At 40.9% G+C, this 13166-nt stretch overlaps 1 protein-coding gene across 1 annotated transcript in view; it reads left to right on the top strand.

Moving 5' to 3' along the window:
• The window catches only part of Col24a1 (collagen type XXIV alpha 1 chain), a 157624-nt gene extending 144921 nt beyond the window's left edge, over positions 1-12703 (top strand). Inside the window, exons 38-41 of the mRNA XM_028788098.1 lie at positions 671-839; positions 3865-3974; positions 6193-6408; positions 11251-12703. Of these exons, the coding sequence (XP_028643931.1) occupies positions 671-839; positions 3865-3974; positions 6193-6408; positions 11251-11397 (642 nt within the window). The 3' untranslated portion in view covers positions 11398-12703. The remainder of the gene's footprint in view (positions 1-670; positions 840-3864; positions 3975-6192; positions 6409-11250) is intronic.
• Positions 12704-13166: the final 463 nt, after the last annotated feature.

Genomic DNA, 13166 nt, shown 5'->3' with positions numbered 1-13166 from the left:
TGTGTGTGTGTGTGTGTGTGTGTGTGTGTGTGTGTGTGTGTGTGTGTGTGGTGTAACGTGTGGGAAAGAGAACTCAACAAGCTAAGTGTTAGAGCATGAGGAAGACTCCAGGCACACAGTGGGCTTGGAACTTATGAACACGGATATAAAGCTAATTGCTTTTCTAGTTCTCCTTCTGTTGTGGGTTTTCCTATTGGCTGGTGGATAAGAACATAAACTTTGTAAACGCTGGGTGTGGTGCTCCAGAGTTTCAGAGTGGCTGTTCTAACTGTGTAGGAGACGCTGTTCTTCTAACTGTGCAGGAAATCATTACGTTAAATAGTCTTTGGTTCTGGCTAATTTCAGTGTGATTTTTTTTCTGACTTGCAACATTTTTAAGTAAAGTTTAAAATAAAATTTAAAACTCTAATTATTTGATATGGAGTTTTAAAAGCACGATTCAGTAGGCATAATATTTCTTTAAGTCTCTTGTCAGCTTACAAACTAAAGCTTGTCCTCCTATTGGGATTCAGGGCTAATAGGTATGTACATGGTTAGATTAAAAAAAAAAATGTTCCTTCCTTCCTATTCCAATCTCCCTAAAAGCAACTGGGATCACAGTCTCACTCTGCTTTGTCCAAGTTGTTATTGGAGTTTTCTTGCTTATATGATTCTTATGATAACTTGGCAGAGTTACCAGAACACTGAAGTGACTTTAATCAACCACAGTTCAGAAATATTCAAAACCCTGACCTACCTTAGCAGTCTCCTGAGCAGCATCAAGAATCCTCTTGGCACACGAGAAAACCCAGCACGGATCTGCAAGGATTTACTCAGCTGTCAGTACAAGGTTTCAGATGGTAAGTCCTTCCTGTCAGATTCGCAACTTCATCATTTCAAAACATGAAGTCTAACTTCATCATTTCGAAACATTTGGGATCCGTAATGCATTCACTTCAATATCTGCCACGTTGATAAGATATCAACACAACCCGTCATAACCTCATCAAAACTGAAATGGTCTTTGAGGAAGATATACTTGTGAAAAAAACGAATGCCTGTGCTTTGTTCGCACTTCGTATTTGCAAAAGTATACATCATATTTAAATCAAAGTAGGGGAATGTAACGTTGGGGTGATAGACAAGAATCTACCAGAGGCCTTGCTAATTCAAAACCATCAAAGTTCACATTTTTTTTACATCATATTCCAGAGCACTCCCTATAAATGTCATTTAATAGACCTTAAATATACCCCAACTAGGATCGGCAAATATCAAACTGGAGTGGTTTATCACCCTTAGAAGGTCAGGAGAATAAAAATGAGTTTAGAGAAAATCGTTAAGGAAACATCCTAAACCCAGAGATCGGTCACCACTTAAGTAAGAGAAACACTAACTGTCGAAAACGATTTCATTTCCTTTCCATTTTTGTTTAGTCTGAAGTCACCCGTACTATAAATATTATTTCTTTTTGTTTTGCTAAAAAGTTTATTTCCAGAACATTTTCAGTGGAGGTGAATCCAGCCAGCTCAGTTTTGCTTTTTACAGATTAGTCAGAAAAGTGAATCTTGTTTAGGATAAGGCTTTATAGGACAGATACAGTGGGGTCATAGGACACGAGGGTTCAGAATTTACCTAAGGAACAGCCTTCAGTGGAGCAAAGGACTCTGAACTTTAGGCAAAAAAAGGAAGTGACATAAGGACTTTAAGAACTGATGACAACAGATCAGCTGCCCCAATGCTGCTCCCTGGCATGGGCCTCTGGTTCTCTCATTCCTTCTTCAAGGGTTACACATGTCAACCATCAGACTGAGTATGGAAACCCCAATGAGGGAGTTAGGGGAAGGACTGAAGGAGCTGAAGTGGTTTACAACCCCATAGGAAGAACAACATCAACCAACCAGACCCTCCAGAGCTCCCAGGGACTAAACCAAACCAACCAAAGAGTACACATGGAGGGACCCATGGCTCCAGCTGCATATGTAGTAGAGGATGGCCTTATCTTGTATCAATGGGAAGAGAGGCCCTTGGTCCTGTCAAGGCTGGGTGTCCCAACATAGGAGGATGCTAGGGCAGTAAGGCAGGAGTAAATGAGTGAGTGAATGGGTAGGGGGGTGGGGAAACACCCTCATAGAGGCAGAGGGCATGGGATGGGTGGGTTGGGGAGGGGAAATGGGAAAGGGGACAACATTTGAAATGTAAATAAGTAAAATAACCAATAATTTTTAAAAAAGAACTGATGAGGTCATAGGAAGTTGGTCCTGATGAAATATAAAAAGGAAAACTGTTGATTAAAGAACTAGAAGGTATTAAGCAGGAAGAAGCAGAGAGCCGAAGTGGCTGAGGAGGTTGAACTGGAGAGCAGGTTAGGATAGATAGCCTCGGACATTGATGGTTGTTGGAATTATAGACATTGGAATGTCAGGAACAGAGGGAACCAAGGTGTATGTGTTCGTGTGGGTTAAAACAAAACAACAAGAATGACGTTGTACATACATGTTTCTGAAAGTAGTAACCAGCCAGGAGCTGACATACTGAGTAGTTGCCCTGAGAGACGATAACACATGATGCAACAGGATGGTGGTCATTTTGACATGGACTGTTTCAAGGGAGGACAGGTGTAAGGAGCGTGGTCTGGATGGAGCAGCGGGAGGGATGCCTTCCCACTCCAGCACTAGGAGGCCAGGGCAGAACTGGAATGAACGAGCTCGAAGGAGAAGCAATGCCCTCGGGGCAGAGGCCATTTTGAATTAGAAACTTTGGGTTCACAAGAGCCATAAGGCACATAAAATCGACTTAAGATAAACCAGTGATCGTGTTACCATGAGACTCTTACTCAATCAGTGTCGTGCGACATGGTGCCTGAGTTCAAAGCTTGGCTCCACCCAGACAACGAAAGCTTGGTGGATCATCTTTTATTGAGACAAAAATAGCTCACACAGTAGCGGGGGGAAAATCTAGAAGAAATGATGAGCAACTTCCTTCCACCATTGGGTGCCAGGGTCGGCAAGCCCAGCAGTTAAGTCCCTTTGCCCATCAATCTCACAGGCAGGCCTTCACTGACACCTCCTCAGCCTACCCATCATTTTGATTAAGATTACAAAATGTCTTTCAAATTGGTAGGTGCTTGAAAATATAGTTCTGGGCAACAGTTTTTGTGGGGTAGAGCTTTCGTTCATTCACTAAATGTATATATTTACAATCAGTTACGTATTTTAACAGGTAAGATGTGTCAACATGTGTCAACATGTGTCAGCATGTGTCAACATGTGTCTAGCACAGCTCTCAACTTAAAAGGGAATAAGAGGTAGCTTGTTCTGAGGCCGTTGTGAGTGATCATGGCTTGAGGGACACATAACTAGGTTACTCCAGATTCAGTGTTCCAATGTGGAAGCTGTTTTATAAAGTTTTATAAGCTTTTCTAGTTTTCCAGGACAAAGAAAGTTGTAAATGAAGGTAGTTTGCAATACTTTGGTGTGTACATCAGAGAGGTGGGCACTGTGAGATGGGAGAGCTTTTCCACAGGCTCAGGATGCAGTCTGGTGACATACTTAGCTTCTGTCTTGGTGGAAGCTAACAGTCTGCTAAGTCAATGGATTCTAAAGAGTTTCTATCTGTTAGTCACAAGGCACTAGTCCAGACACAGTGGTGGGCAAGGAATAGCTGTTCTGGGGAGGCTGGAGCTAGCCCAAGAGCAGGAGATTAGCATCTGGCCCTTAAACATTCAAATCTCTTCCCAGTACTGAAATTCTAATCAGCCAATCAGTCCCTGCTTGCTTGACACAGCTTCTTTCCAGGAGATTTTGTTCACAGATGTGACAATACATACGTTCATATAGTTTAGTATGAGATTGAAATAACTTTGTGTTTGTTATAAATTAATAGGAAAATACTGGATTGACCCAAATCTTGGATGCTCTTCAGATGCTTTTGAGGTTTTCTGCAACTTTAGTGCTGGAGGCCAGACATGTTTATCTCCTGTTTCTGTGACAAAGGTGCGTACTGAATTTTAGAACATGTGCTTGTGTATTGTATTCGCTAACAGGAATTTTTTTTAATGCCATCATATAATTTCTAGTTTTTAAGAATGAAATTAAAATGTTGCCATTCACAATTCTCTATCATATATGAGAAATATTTTCAATGTTAAAAATATTTTAGCTGGGCAGTGGTGGTGCATGCCTTTAATCCCAGCACTTGGGAGGCAGAGGCAGGTGGATTTCGGAGTTCAAGGCCAGCCTGGTCTACAGAGTGAGATCCAGGACAGCCAGGGCTACACAGAGAAACCCTGTCTCGAAAAACCAAAAAAAAAAATTATATATATATATGTATATATATATATATATTTGTTATATATAGCAATGTTTGCCTGTGTGTATATGTGTGCAACATGTAGATGTCTGATCCTTGGAGGGGTTAGAAGATAGCAGATCCCTGGAAATGAAGTGATGAGGGCTGTGAGCCACCATCTGGGTTCTTGGAATTGAACCCAAGTCCTCTGAAAGTGTCAATTGTTCCCAATCACTGAGCCACATCTCCAGTTCTCATTGTTCTAAAAAAAAATATTTTCCATATATCTTGACACTTTGATTATACATTCTATGATCGGTTCAGCATGGTGTGCTTCATGGATCTTGTTTCTTCAGTTCCCTAAAGTGTGTGCAGCACATTGTTGTGTTTTTAAACACACACAGACCTTAGACAATCTCCAAGCAGCTGCACCATTCTGATCAATAGTCTACAGCCACAACCTATAACTTTGTTGAAATTTGAATTATCAGTAAAATAATTTTGCTACAAAAGCTGCATTCCTGGGATTAGCATAAAACAACAGCCTGTAAACGTTCACTGAATACGCCTTTTAAGTTTCAAGATTAATTCTGAAAATGTACTATTAAGAAAGAATGTGGGGTTTGTTTCATGGAACAGTAACAGTTACAAGTATCTTAAAAACCCAAAGCCTGGTTCTATTTATAACATCTTGAAATCAAAATCATAACTCTTTCTTTTTCTGATTAAACCAGCTTGGAGTATTTCCTCATGTGTTAGCAAAGTGCTAACACATACGTCTATCATGTGTTCCACCCATCTTTAGAAGACTGGAAAACACGGTCTGAAGCTGGTTTCTGTGGGGCTGTTCCCCTTGGCTGAGCATGGCTTCATAGTAGGAAATCTCAGTGGATAGTCACCACTGTTCTTAAGAACAGAGGAAGGAGCACTGCTCTGTTCCTAGAGGATCCATGTTCTCCTAACTGAAGAGAAACACACTAGTTCTCTGTATAAAATACATGTCCACATCCTTGCCCTCAATGCCCCAGAAGTTGCCTCAGGATTTCCATACAGATTTTTGTAGACCGGAGATAAAGAAGGGAAATATTGAACAAACGAGGTGGGGACAGTGACAAACAATGTTGTAGCTGCTTCCGTGACTAAATCGATTGTCCCGGTGATAGGCAGTAGAGAGAGCAGCAGTCAGGAGTATGTGCTGAAGAGCACCCTGGAGGTGAAATGACCGAAGGGCTTGCTCCACAGTGTGTTTTTTTTTTCCCCTTCTGGTTTTGTGGTTTTTGTTTCCAGCATGAAAATTTATTAATGTTGAATAGTAAAACTACTAATACCAGAGCCAAAACAATATTAATAGACACACGTCAAGAGAGTTACAGGAAAGGTTTTGGAAAAAAAATTGTTAATTGCTTGATCAGGATTCAACAGTTACAAAACCTACCAAGCTAAGCTTCTTAACATCTCGGTCAGGTGGGTGCTACACCCCCACGTAATCAACAGGCAACCACATCAAGATAATTTCAAATGAAGATTCTCATGAAAACAGATTATAGCATCATGCCAAGCAAATAACAGTTATTACTGTATTTCAAGTGACATTATAAAAATTATTTTATTATATACAATAGCCTAACGATATGCTGTGGTCAGTTTATACAGACTCACAAGAACCTTTCTTCACCATACTCTCCCAGTCCATGCCCCCTGGCATCACTTTGTAGCCTGGCTGCAGTGTTTCTGCCCTGATAATCAGAATCACAGATCTTCACTCCCGACCAGGAACCAGCAATTAAACCTCCAGCAGCCGGTATACCATCTATTGGCATGCAGATTCCAAATTTCTGAGGCCGCCCTTCCGTAAGTTTCTCCATATTAGATGTTTCTAAGTCACCCTGTGTTATGACGTGACTCTTGTTTCTATGACTCTAGTTGGAGTTTGGAGTCGGCAAAGTACAGATGAACTTTCTTCAGTTGCTGAGCTCAGAAGCCACCCACATGATCACCATTCACTGTCTGAGCACCCCGAGGTGGGCCAGCACACGGCCAGATGGTCCTGAGTGGCCTATTAGCTTCAAAGGATGGAATGGTCAGATTTTTGAAGAAAACACTCTACTTGAACCTCAGATCCTCTCAGATGACTGCAAGGTAAGAGAACAGCTCTTTTAGAAATGTGTCTTAAAATGAGGAAAGACTTTCCTTACAAACTACAGAAGAGTGCTGCTGTAAAGTCCCTGGCATACCTATGTTTTCCATAAGCAATCATCATATGTACATATGTATGTATATGTATAAATACATATATAGAGCGATTGTTTATACATACATATACATGTTGTTTATGCATTATGTGTATATACATACATATTTGTATATGTTTATACATAATACATATATATCTAGATATCTCAGATAAATAGTCAAATTTTGTTATGTTAATAGATAATTATGGATAATCATGTTTAATTTTTCTAGAACAGGGTCTCTCTATGAAGTCTTGGATATCCTTGAGCTTGTTATGTAGCCCAGGTTGGCCTCGAACTCACAGAGATCCACCTGCCCTGCCTCTATCTCCCAAGTGCTACCTACTATGCCCAGCTTACCCATGGATTTTTAATATGTCTTTTTAAAGATTTATTTTATTTTTAGGGACATTTTTATGTGTGTAAATGTTTTGCCTGTCTGTATATATGTGCACCATATGTATGCTTGGTGCCTTCTGAAGTCAGAGTGAGCACTGGATCGCCTGGAACTGGTGTCACAGATGGTTGTGAGCCACCATGTGGGTGCTAAGAACCAAACCAGCATCCTCTACAAAAGACACAAGCGTTCCTGATGACTGAGTGGCCTCACCAGCCCCTCATTTAACTATGTGTATGAGTGTGTATCTTTGTGTGTTTGTGTGTGCCATGTGTGTATTAGTACCCATGGAAGCTAAAAGAGAATGTTAGATCCCCTGGAGCTGTAGTTCTAGGCAACTGTGATCTGTCCGAGGTGGGTGCTGGAAGCCAAACTCTGCAAGAGCAGTATGTGCTCTTAACTGATGAACGACCTCTCCAACCCCTACTTTCGGATGTTTACATGTAAAGCAAATGTTAATCCATAGCTGCTACTCCTCAGATAAAATAATTGCATCTGGGTAGATGAACAGATGGATTGGAGATCACCTGGTCAACTGACTGACATAGCATGCACATACATTTATTTCATGTTTTTGATCTCTAGATCTTAACTGATGCATGGAAGGTGTCGTGCAGTCATCAGTTAATTTGATTTTGCTAATTCTTATAACAGAAAAAGACGAATGCGACTGTGGACTGACGGCCCCTCTTGATAATTGACTTTAGCTCACGTTTTTTTTTTTTTTTCTGTTGAGATGAAGCAATAGATACTATGGCAAATTTAATTGTAAATGTAATTAATTATTTCGTTAATTATTTTTAGCAGCTTTGTTTCCTGCCCTGGTGTATAAGTACATCCCTGATTTAACGTTTCTTGCCATTTCTTGAAGACCATCTTTTTATAACACTTCCTTTCATAGGTGAATGGTCAGAGGCAGATTGCTCAGATTCTCTTTCTTTGAAAAGAGCAGTGTCTCTGTTAGGGTTTTACTGCTGTGAACAGACACTATGACCAAGGCAGCTCTTATAAAGGACAACATTTAATTGGGGCTGGCTTACAGGTTCAGAGATTCAGTCCATTACCATCAAGAGGTAAGCTGGCAGTGCCTAGGCAGGCATGCTGCAGGAGGAGCTGAGAGTTCTATGTCTTGTTCTGAAGGAAAGGGTAAAGACTGACTTCCAGGGAGCTAGGATGAGGGTCTTAAAGCCCACACACACAATGCCATACCTACTCGAATATGGCCACACCTTCTAATAGTGCCTCTTCCTGGGCCAAGCATACACAAACAATCACAAGCAATATTCCCAACAAATGCACGCAACTTTTACTCCATCCCAGAAATGTACTGTGGCTCATTAGCACCTCTGAGATACAATCTAAGTATCAATGAGCTCAATGACAGTCACTCGGGCACCAACCTACTTTCTAGGTTGGGCTTTCACTGATTGCTACTGTATTCTATGGCCAAACTGATCTATTTATTACTATACCAACAACAACTCCTACTATTTATTGATTTTTTTAGATTAGAATTGGTCATTTAGTGCATAGATTATTTTATTAATCTTTACATTTGTAAAGAAAACTTAGTCCAAGGCAGGCTTGATAGTATACACTATAAACTCAGCAGTTACACAATGTGGAGACAGAAGGATTAGGCACTCAAGGCCAGCCTTGGCTACACGAGACATCACCCAGACAAACAAATAAGATGTGAGGAAAATCTCATTGCCTAAATTTCCATTGCCATTTTTCCAGGTGGTGTTCCCAGTGCTGTGCTAGACCTACGTCACAACTAGATACTTTACCATCTGTACTTGGCCCAGGGCATTTGTTGTTGTTGCCTTGCCTTTCTGTAGTTACTTGGCCCCGGGGGCATTTGTTGTTGTCACCTGGACTTTCCATTGTTGTCATATTTTCTCTGCAGTACCCTTCTTGACTTCTCTCACCATCTGGAAGTTTCTGGCATTCTTTAAGACTCAGCTAAATTCTTAATCCCATAACCATTTCCAGATTTCTCTAGCAATAAAGAATTTAGTATGCATATCTGTCCACATGATGTATCTTGCCCTTACTGTACAGTCTGTGTGCTATGTCTTGCTCTTACTATACACAGTCTCTGTCTGCACAGTGTACTTTGCCCTTACGGTCAGTGGACTCTCTCTGTGTGCTGTGTCTTATCCTTACCATCCATGGCTTTTTTTTTTTTGCATTACTTATTTATGTCTCTTCTTCCTAGTCAAATTGCTAAGCTATTTACTTCAGATGTCAGAACTAAGTTAGTCACCTTTGTGTTTCCCAACCACTGTAATAAAATTAAAAATGACAGCTCATTCAATTATGCCTCGTGGGCAGCAGCACGTTCAGCATCTGCTTGACTAGCTAGTGAACGCATCTAACAGCCTTTCCAAGTTCTAGGTCTGGTTATCATGGGCAACTTTAGGACATCAGACAAGTAACTTATTGGTAAACTTCAATGGTCTTGGCTTTAACATGCAGACATTAGCTTCAATAATCATGAAAGATCATCTGATTTTAAAATTCAGACCATGGCAAGACCCTGAGCAAGTAAATTGGCTTCTGACTAAAATGCTTCAGCGATTGTGTTTCTTTCTCTGCTCTCTCATGTTGAGTATTTAACACAAAACATTTCATGACAGCTTTGACCATATCATTTATCATAAATAGCAGAAGCTGCAGTAATGAGAAAAGCAGAGGCAGAACAAAAAAGAAAGCTGGACAAATAGAAAACCCTGGACTTGGAAAGGGGAAGGGAACTCAAGAGGATTCGATATGATGATCGTTTAACTGCTTCTAACTAAGACAATCCTAGTTATCTACTACCTATATAGAGAGACTGTGATAACCAGTCCTCTTTTACTCAAGAAAAATGGCCAGCCTGAAGAAAACCAGGGAACAGGAACTAGCAAGATGGCCAGTGCTTAAAGTTCTACTGCCAAGCTTAACGACCCAACTTTAATCATTGGGATCCATGTGGTGGAAGGGCAGAACTAACTCTCATTAGTTTTCTACTAACTTCACACACACACACACATACACACACACACATACACACACACACACACACACACACACACACCAAACAGAGAAATAATTACATGAACAAGGAATGGATGGGTCAGAGCCTTATTGGGAATCCTGCAGACTTTTAACTCCTGTCTGCTACAGTTACCCACAGACATCAGAGAGAGAGAGAGAGAGAGAGAGAGGGAGAGAGAGAGAGGGAGAGAGAGAGAGAGAGAGAGAGAGAGAGAGAGAGAGAGAGAGCACAATTAGCCTCTGGCAAGGAAAATTGGAAGACAATGCTATCGCAGAGAAAGGAAGCCTGATGTCTTTGCTTCTTTTCTCTATGCTGTAGTAAAACACTCTGGCACAAGCAACTTAAGAGAAGAAAAGGTTTATTATGGGTCAGAGCTGTTCACATGTAGTCGTAGTATCAAGGAACACACACATGCTAGTGCTTAGCTGGCTTTCTGTCATATGTAGTCCAGGGTCCCCTGTCTAGGAAATACTGCCACCCACTGTGGAAAGGTTTTCCCAACTCAGTGTAATATAGTAATGCCCTACTAACACGATTGGAAGCTGATCTCCCAGATAATTCCTGGTTCTGCTGACAATTAGCACTACCACAATGGGTCTGGTGGTACAGGTCTGTAGGTTTAGGCACTCAGGAGACTGAGGGCCATATGTTCAAAGCCAGCCTGAGCAGTTTATTACCTTGTCTTTAAGTATTATTAAAAAAAAAAAAACGGTGTTGTGTTAGCATGGCAGGTAGCTTATTAATCCGATTAGTATATAAAGAGTCTCAGGGTGTAGCCCAATGATAGAATGCTTGCTAGCAAGTGGAAAAACTTAGGTTTAATCTCCAGTATGGTGTGGGGGTGGAGAGAGAAGGGAGGGGAAGGAGATATGGGAAAGGGAGGAAATAAGGAAAAGGAACATCCTAGACTTCCAGTTTTTTGATTGGTAGTAATTACTATGTATTTAGCACTGTTATAAATGTTTTCTTTTCTATTCTCTCTCTCTCTCTCTCTCTCTCTCTCTCTCTCTCTCTCTCTCTCTCTCTTTCTCTGTCTCTCTCTCTCTGTCTCTCTCTCTTTCTCTGTCTCTCTCTTTCTCTCTCTCTCTCTCTCTTCACCCTCCCCCCACCTCTCCCACCAGTAGTTCAAGTAGGTCTCAAACTTGCGGTTCCTTCCCCAGCTGCTGAGCTCCCCTCCCTCCCCCAGAGCTGGCTCTACATCTGAAAAGAGTCCCCGTTGTCTAGGAAGGGTGTTATTTGCTGAACTTGGCCTTGGACTCCTTGGAAAGGCCATTACATATGAAAGCATTTTGGTCCTTCTTTTACAGATTCAGGATGGCAGCTGGCACAAGGCGAAATTCCTTTTTCACACCCAAAATCCTAATCAGCTTCCTGTGACTGAAGTCCAAAACCTTCCTCATCTCAGAACTGAGCAAAAGTACTCCATCGAAAGCAGTTCCGTGTGCTTTCTCTAAGGTCCCCGGGTCAACATGGAAACCATGCTGTTGGCCAGGTAACTGCAGAGAGGGAAATGTAGATAGAAAGGTATGTCGTTATGAAGTGTGGGTGGTAAAAAGAAAAAGACAGGGGCTAAATCTTAAGAAATCTCAGGAAGAAACAATTTCCTCCTAAGGAGAAATGGCATTTTTTTTTAAAGGACTATGATTGATAATGTATTTAATTCTCTTAAATTTTTTTATTGATCTGAGTTTTCATAAGGAATTCCCTAGAACTGAAATTGTATAGACTTGGAATTCTTACTTGGAGGGTTTCCTGTGCTTTCGTCCCATGAGACAGCCGGAGCTGCAGGGCGCCATGGAGCAGTACTGGATAGTGCTCCAAACGGTGGGATGTGTCCGTCTAAAACTGCAAGCCAGTCTGCAGCACCTAGTCCCAAACACTAAGCTGTGTTCAGGTCCCCTGTGGGCATATAAAATCTTAGCAGTGCACACTACCTCTTTTGTGTTTCCTTTTGGTGTTGCTTGGTGCTGTTTCCCAAGACAGGGTGCTGTGGCTCTCATAAGACTATCTTATTCCTTTCTTCATCTTCGTCATTAAGAGTGTATGTACTGGTTACATCCAAATATGTCTTAATTGTTAATACTTATTTCCATTTGTTTGGTCTCACAATTAATATCAAGCAAAGTTATTTATGCAAGGTCCTTATTTTATTTTAAAATTCTCTTTGTGCACATGGAATCGAAGCCAGCATGCTGTAACTCGTGTGTATGGACAAGAGACCTGGGACTTTTCTTTTGTTGTTTTTCTTCTTTAAATTGCTGTAAAAAGTACTTCAGGCCACCTATATCCAGTGGTAGGTTTGGATTAGAAACTGGTGTTTGTGATATACTGTTTTAAAACTCCAAGATCATCTGGAATGATATTTTGTATATATATATAAATATTGTGTAAAGTTTAAATTCAGCCAATCCTTTGGAAATTGCTGCTGTTTTAAATTATAAAATGTTATATTTATGCTTTGTAGAAAATACTTGCTTTGTAGTACTCAATGATTTTTCTTTCACCTATCCGAAATACAATGCTTAAAAGAATTTTATAGTCTTTGAAGCAACATCATACACGAGGGAGACTTTTTCCACTAAAACTAAGCTCAGCCCATTCAGTCTTGTTGTCAGAGAACAATGTGAGTTCAATAGCAAAGGAGACGGTGCTTCTTGCCCTATGGGCGAGCCTGTTGTTCATCTGTTACAAGCATACTGTTAACCTCAGCAAACCACATTTACCTATCGATAATAAAGAGGTGCTTTAAATCATTTTGAACCATTCTTGTCTGTCTCCATTTATTATCATACTCATGTATTACGTTCGGCAACGCCTCCGCCATTCCACACTACGCATACTTTTATTGTTAGAAAATATGTGATAGGAACACTGAAGGAGCCTAGGAGCTTGTTTCCCATACATATTGAAGACGCGGCACAGAAACGGCAACGGCCTAAGAGATGGTGGGTGATTTTCGACACAGATGTCAGTGCCATCCGAAGGACAATCCTCTTACCAAAGAGGCTGGGAAAACTGGGTGACCTCCTGCCAGAAAAGAAGGTAGACAGTGTCCATCTTTGGTAGTATGAAACAGCTCACCTCGGATCAGAGCTAAAATACACTCCCAGGGGAAGAGTAGACAGCATCTGATGTGGTGATAACTTCTGGGAATAATACCAAAAGCACAGTTAAGAGAAGATCCTAGATAAGTTGGGCTACATTAAAAGAAAACTTGAATATA

This window comes from Grammomys surdaster, unplaced genomic scaffold (genome assembly GCF_004785775.1).
Source record: "Grammomys surdaster isolate TR1022 unplaced genomic scaffold, NIH_TR_1.0 125701, whole genome shotgun sequence".
In the NCBI taxonomy this organism is placed as follows: Eukaryota; Metazoa; Chordata; class Mammalia; order Rodentia; family Muridae; genus Grammomys; species Grammomys surdaster.
This window is presented reverse-complemented; position numbering and strand designations above follow the sequence as displayed.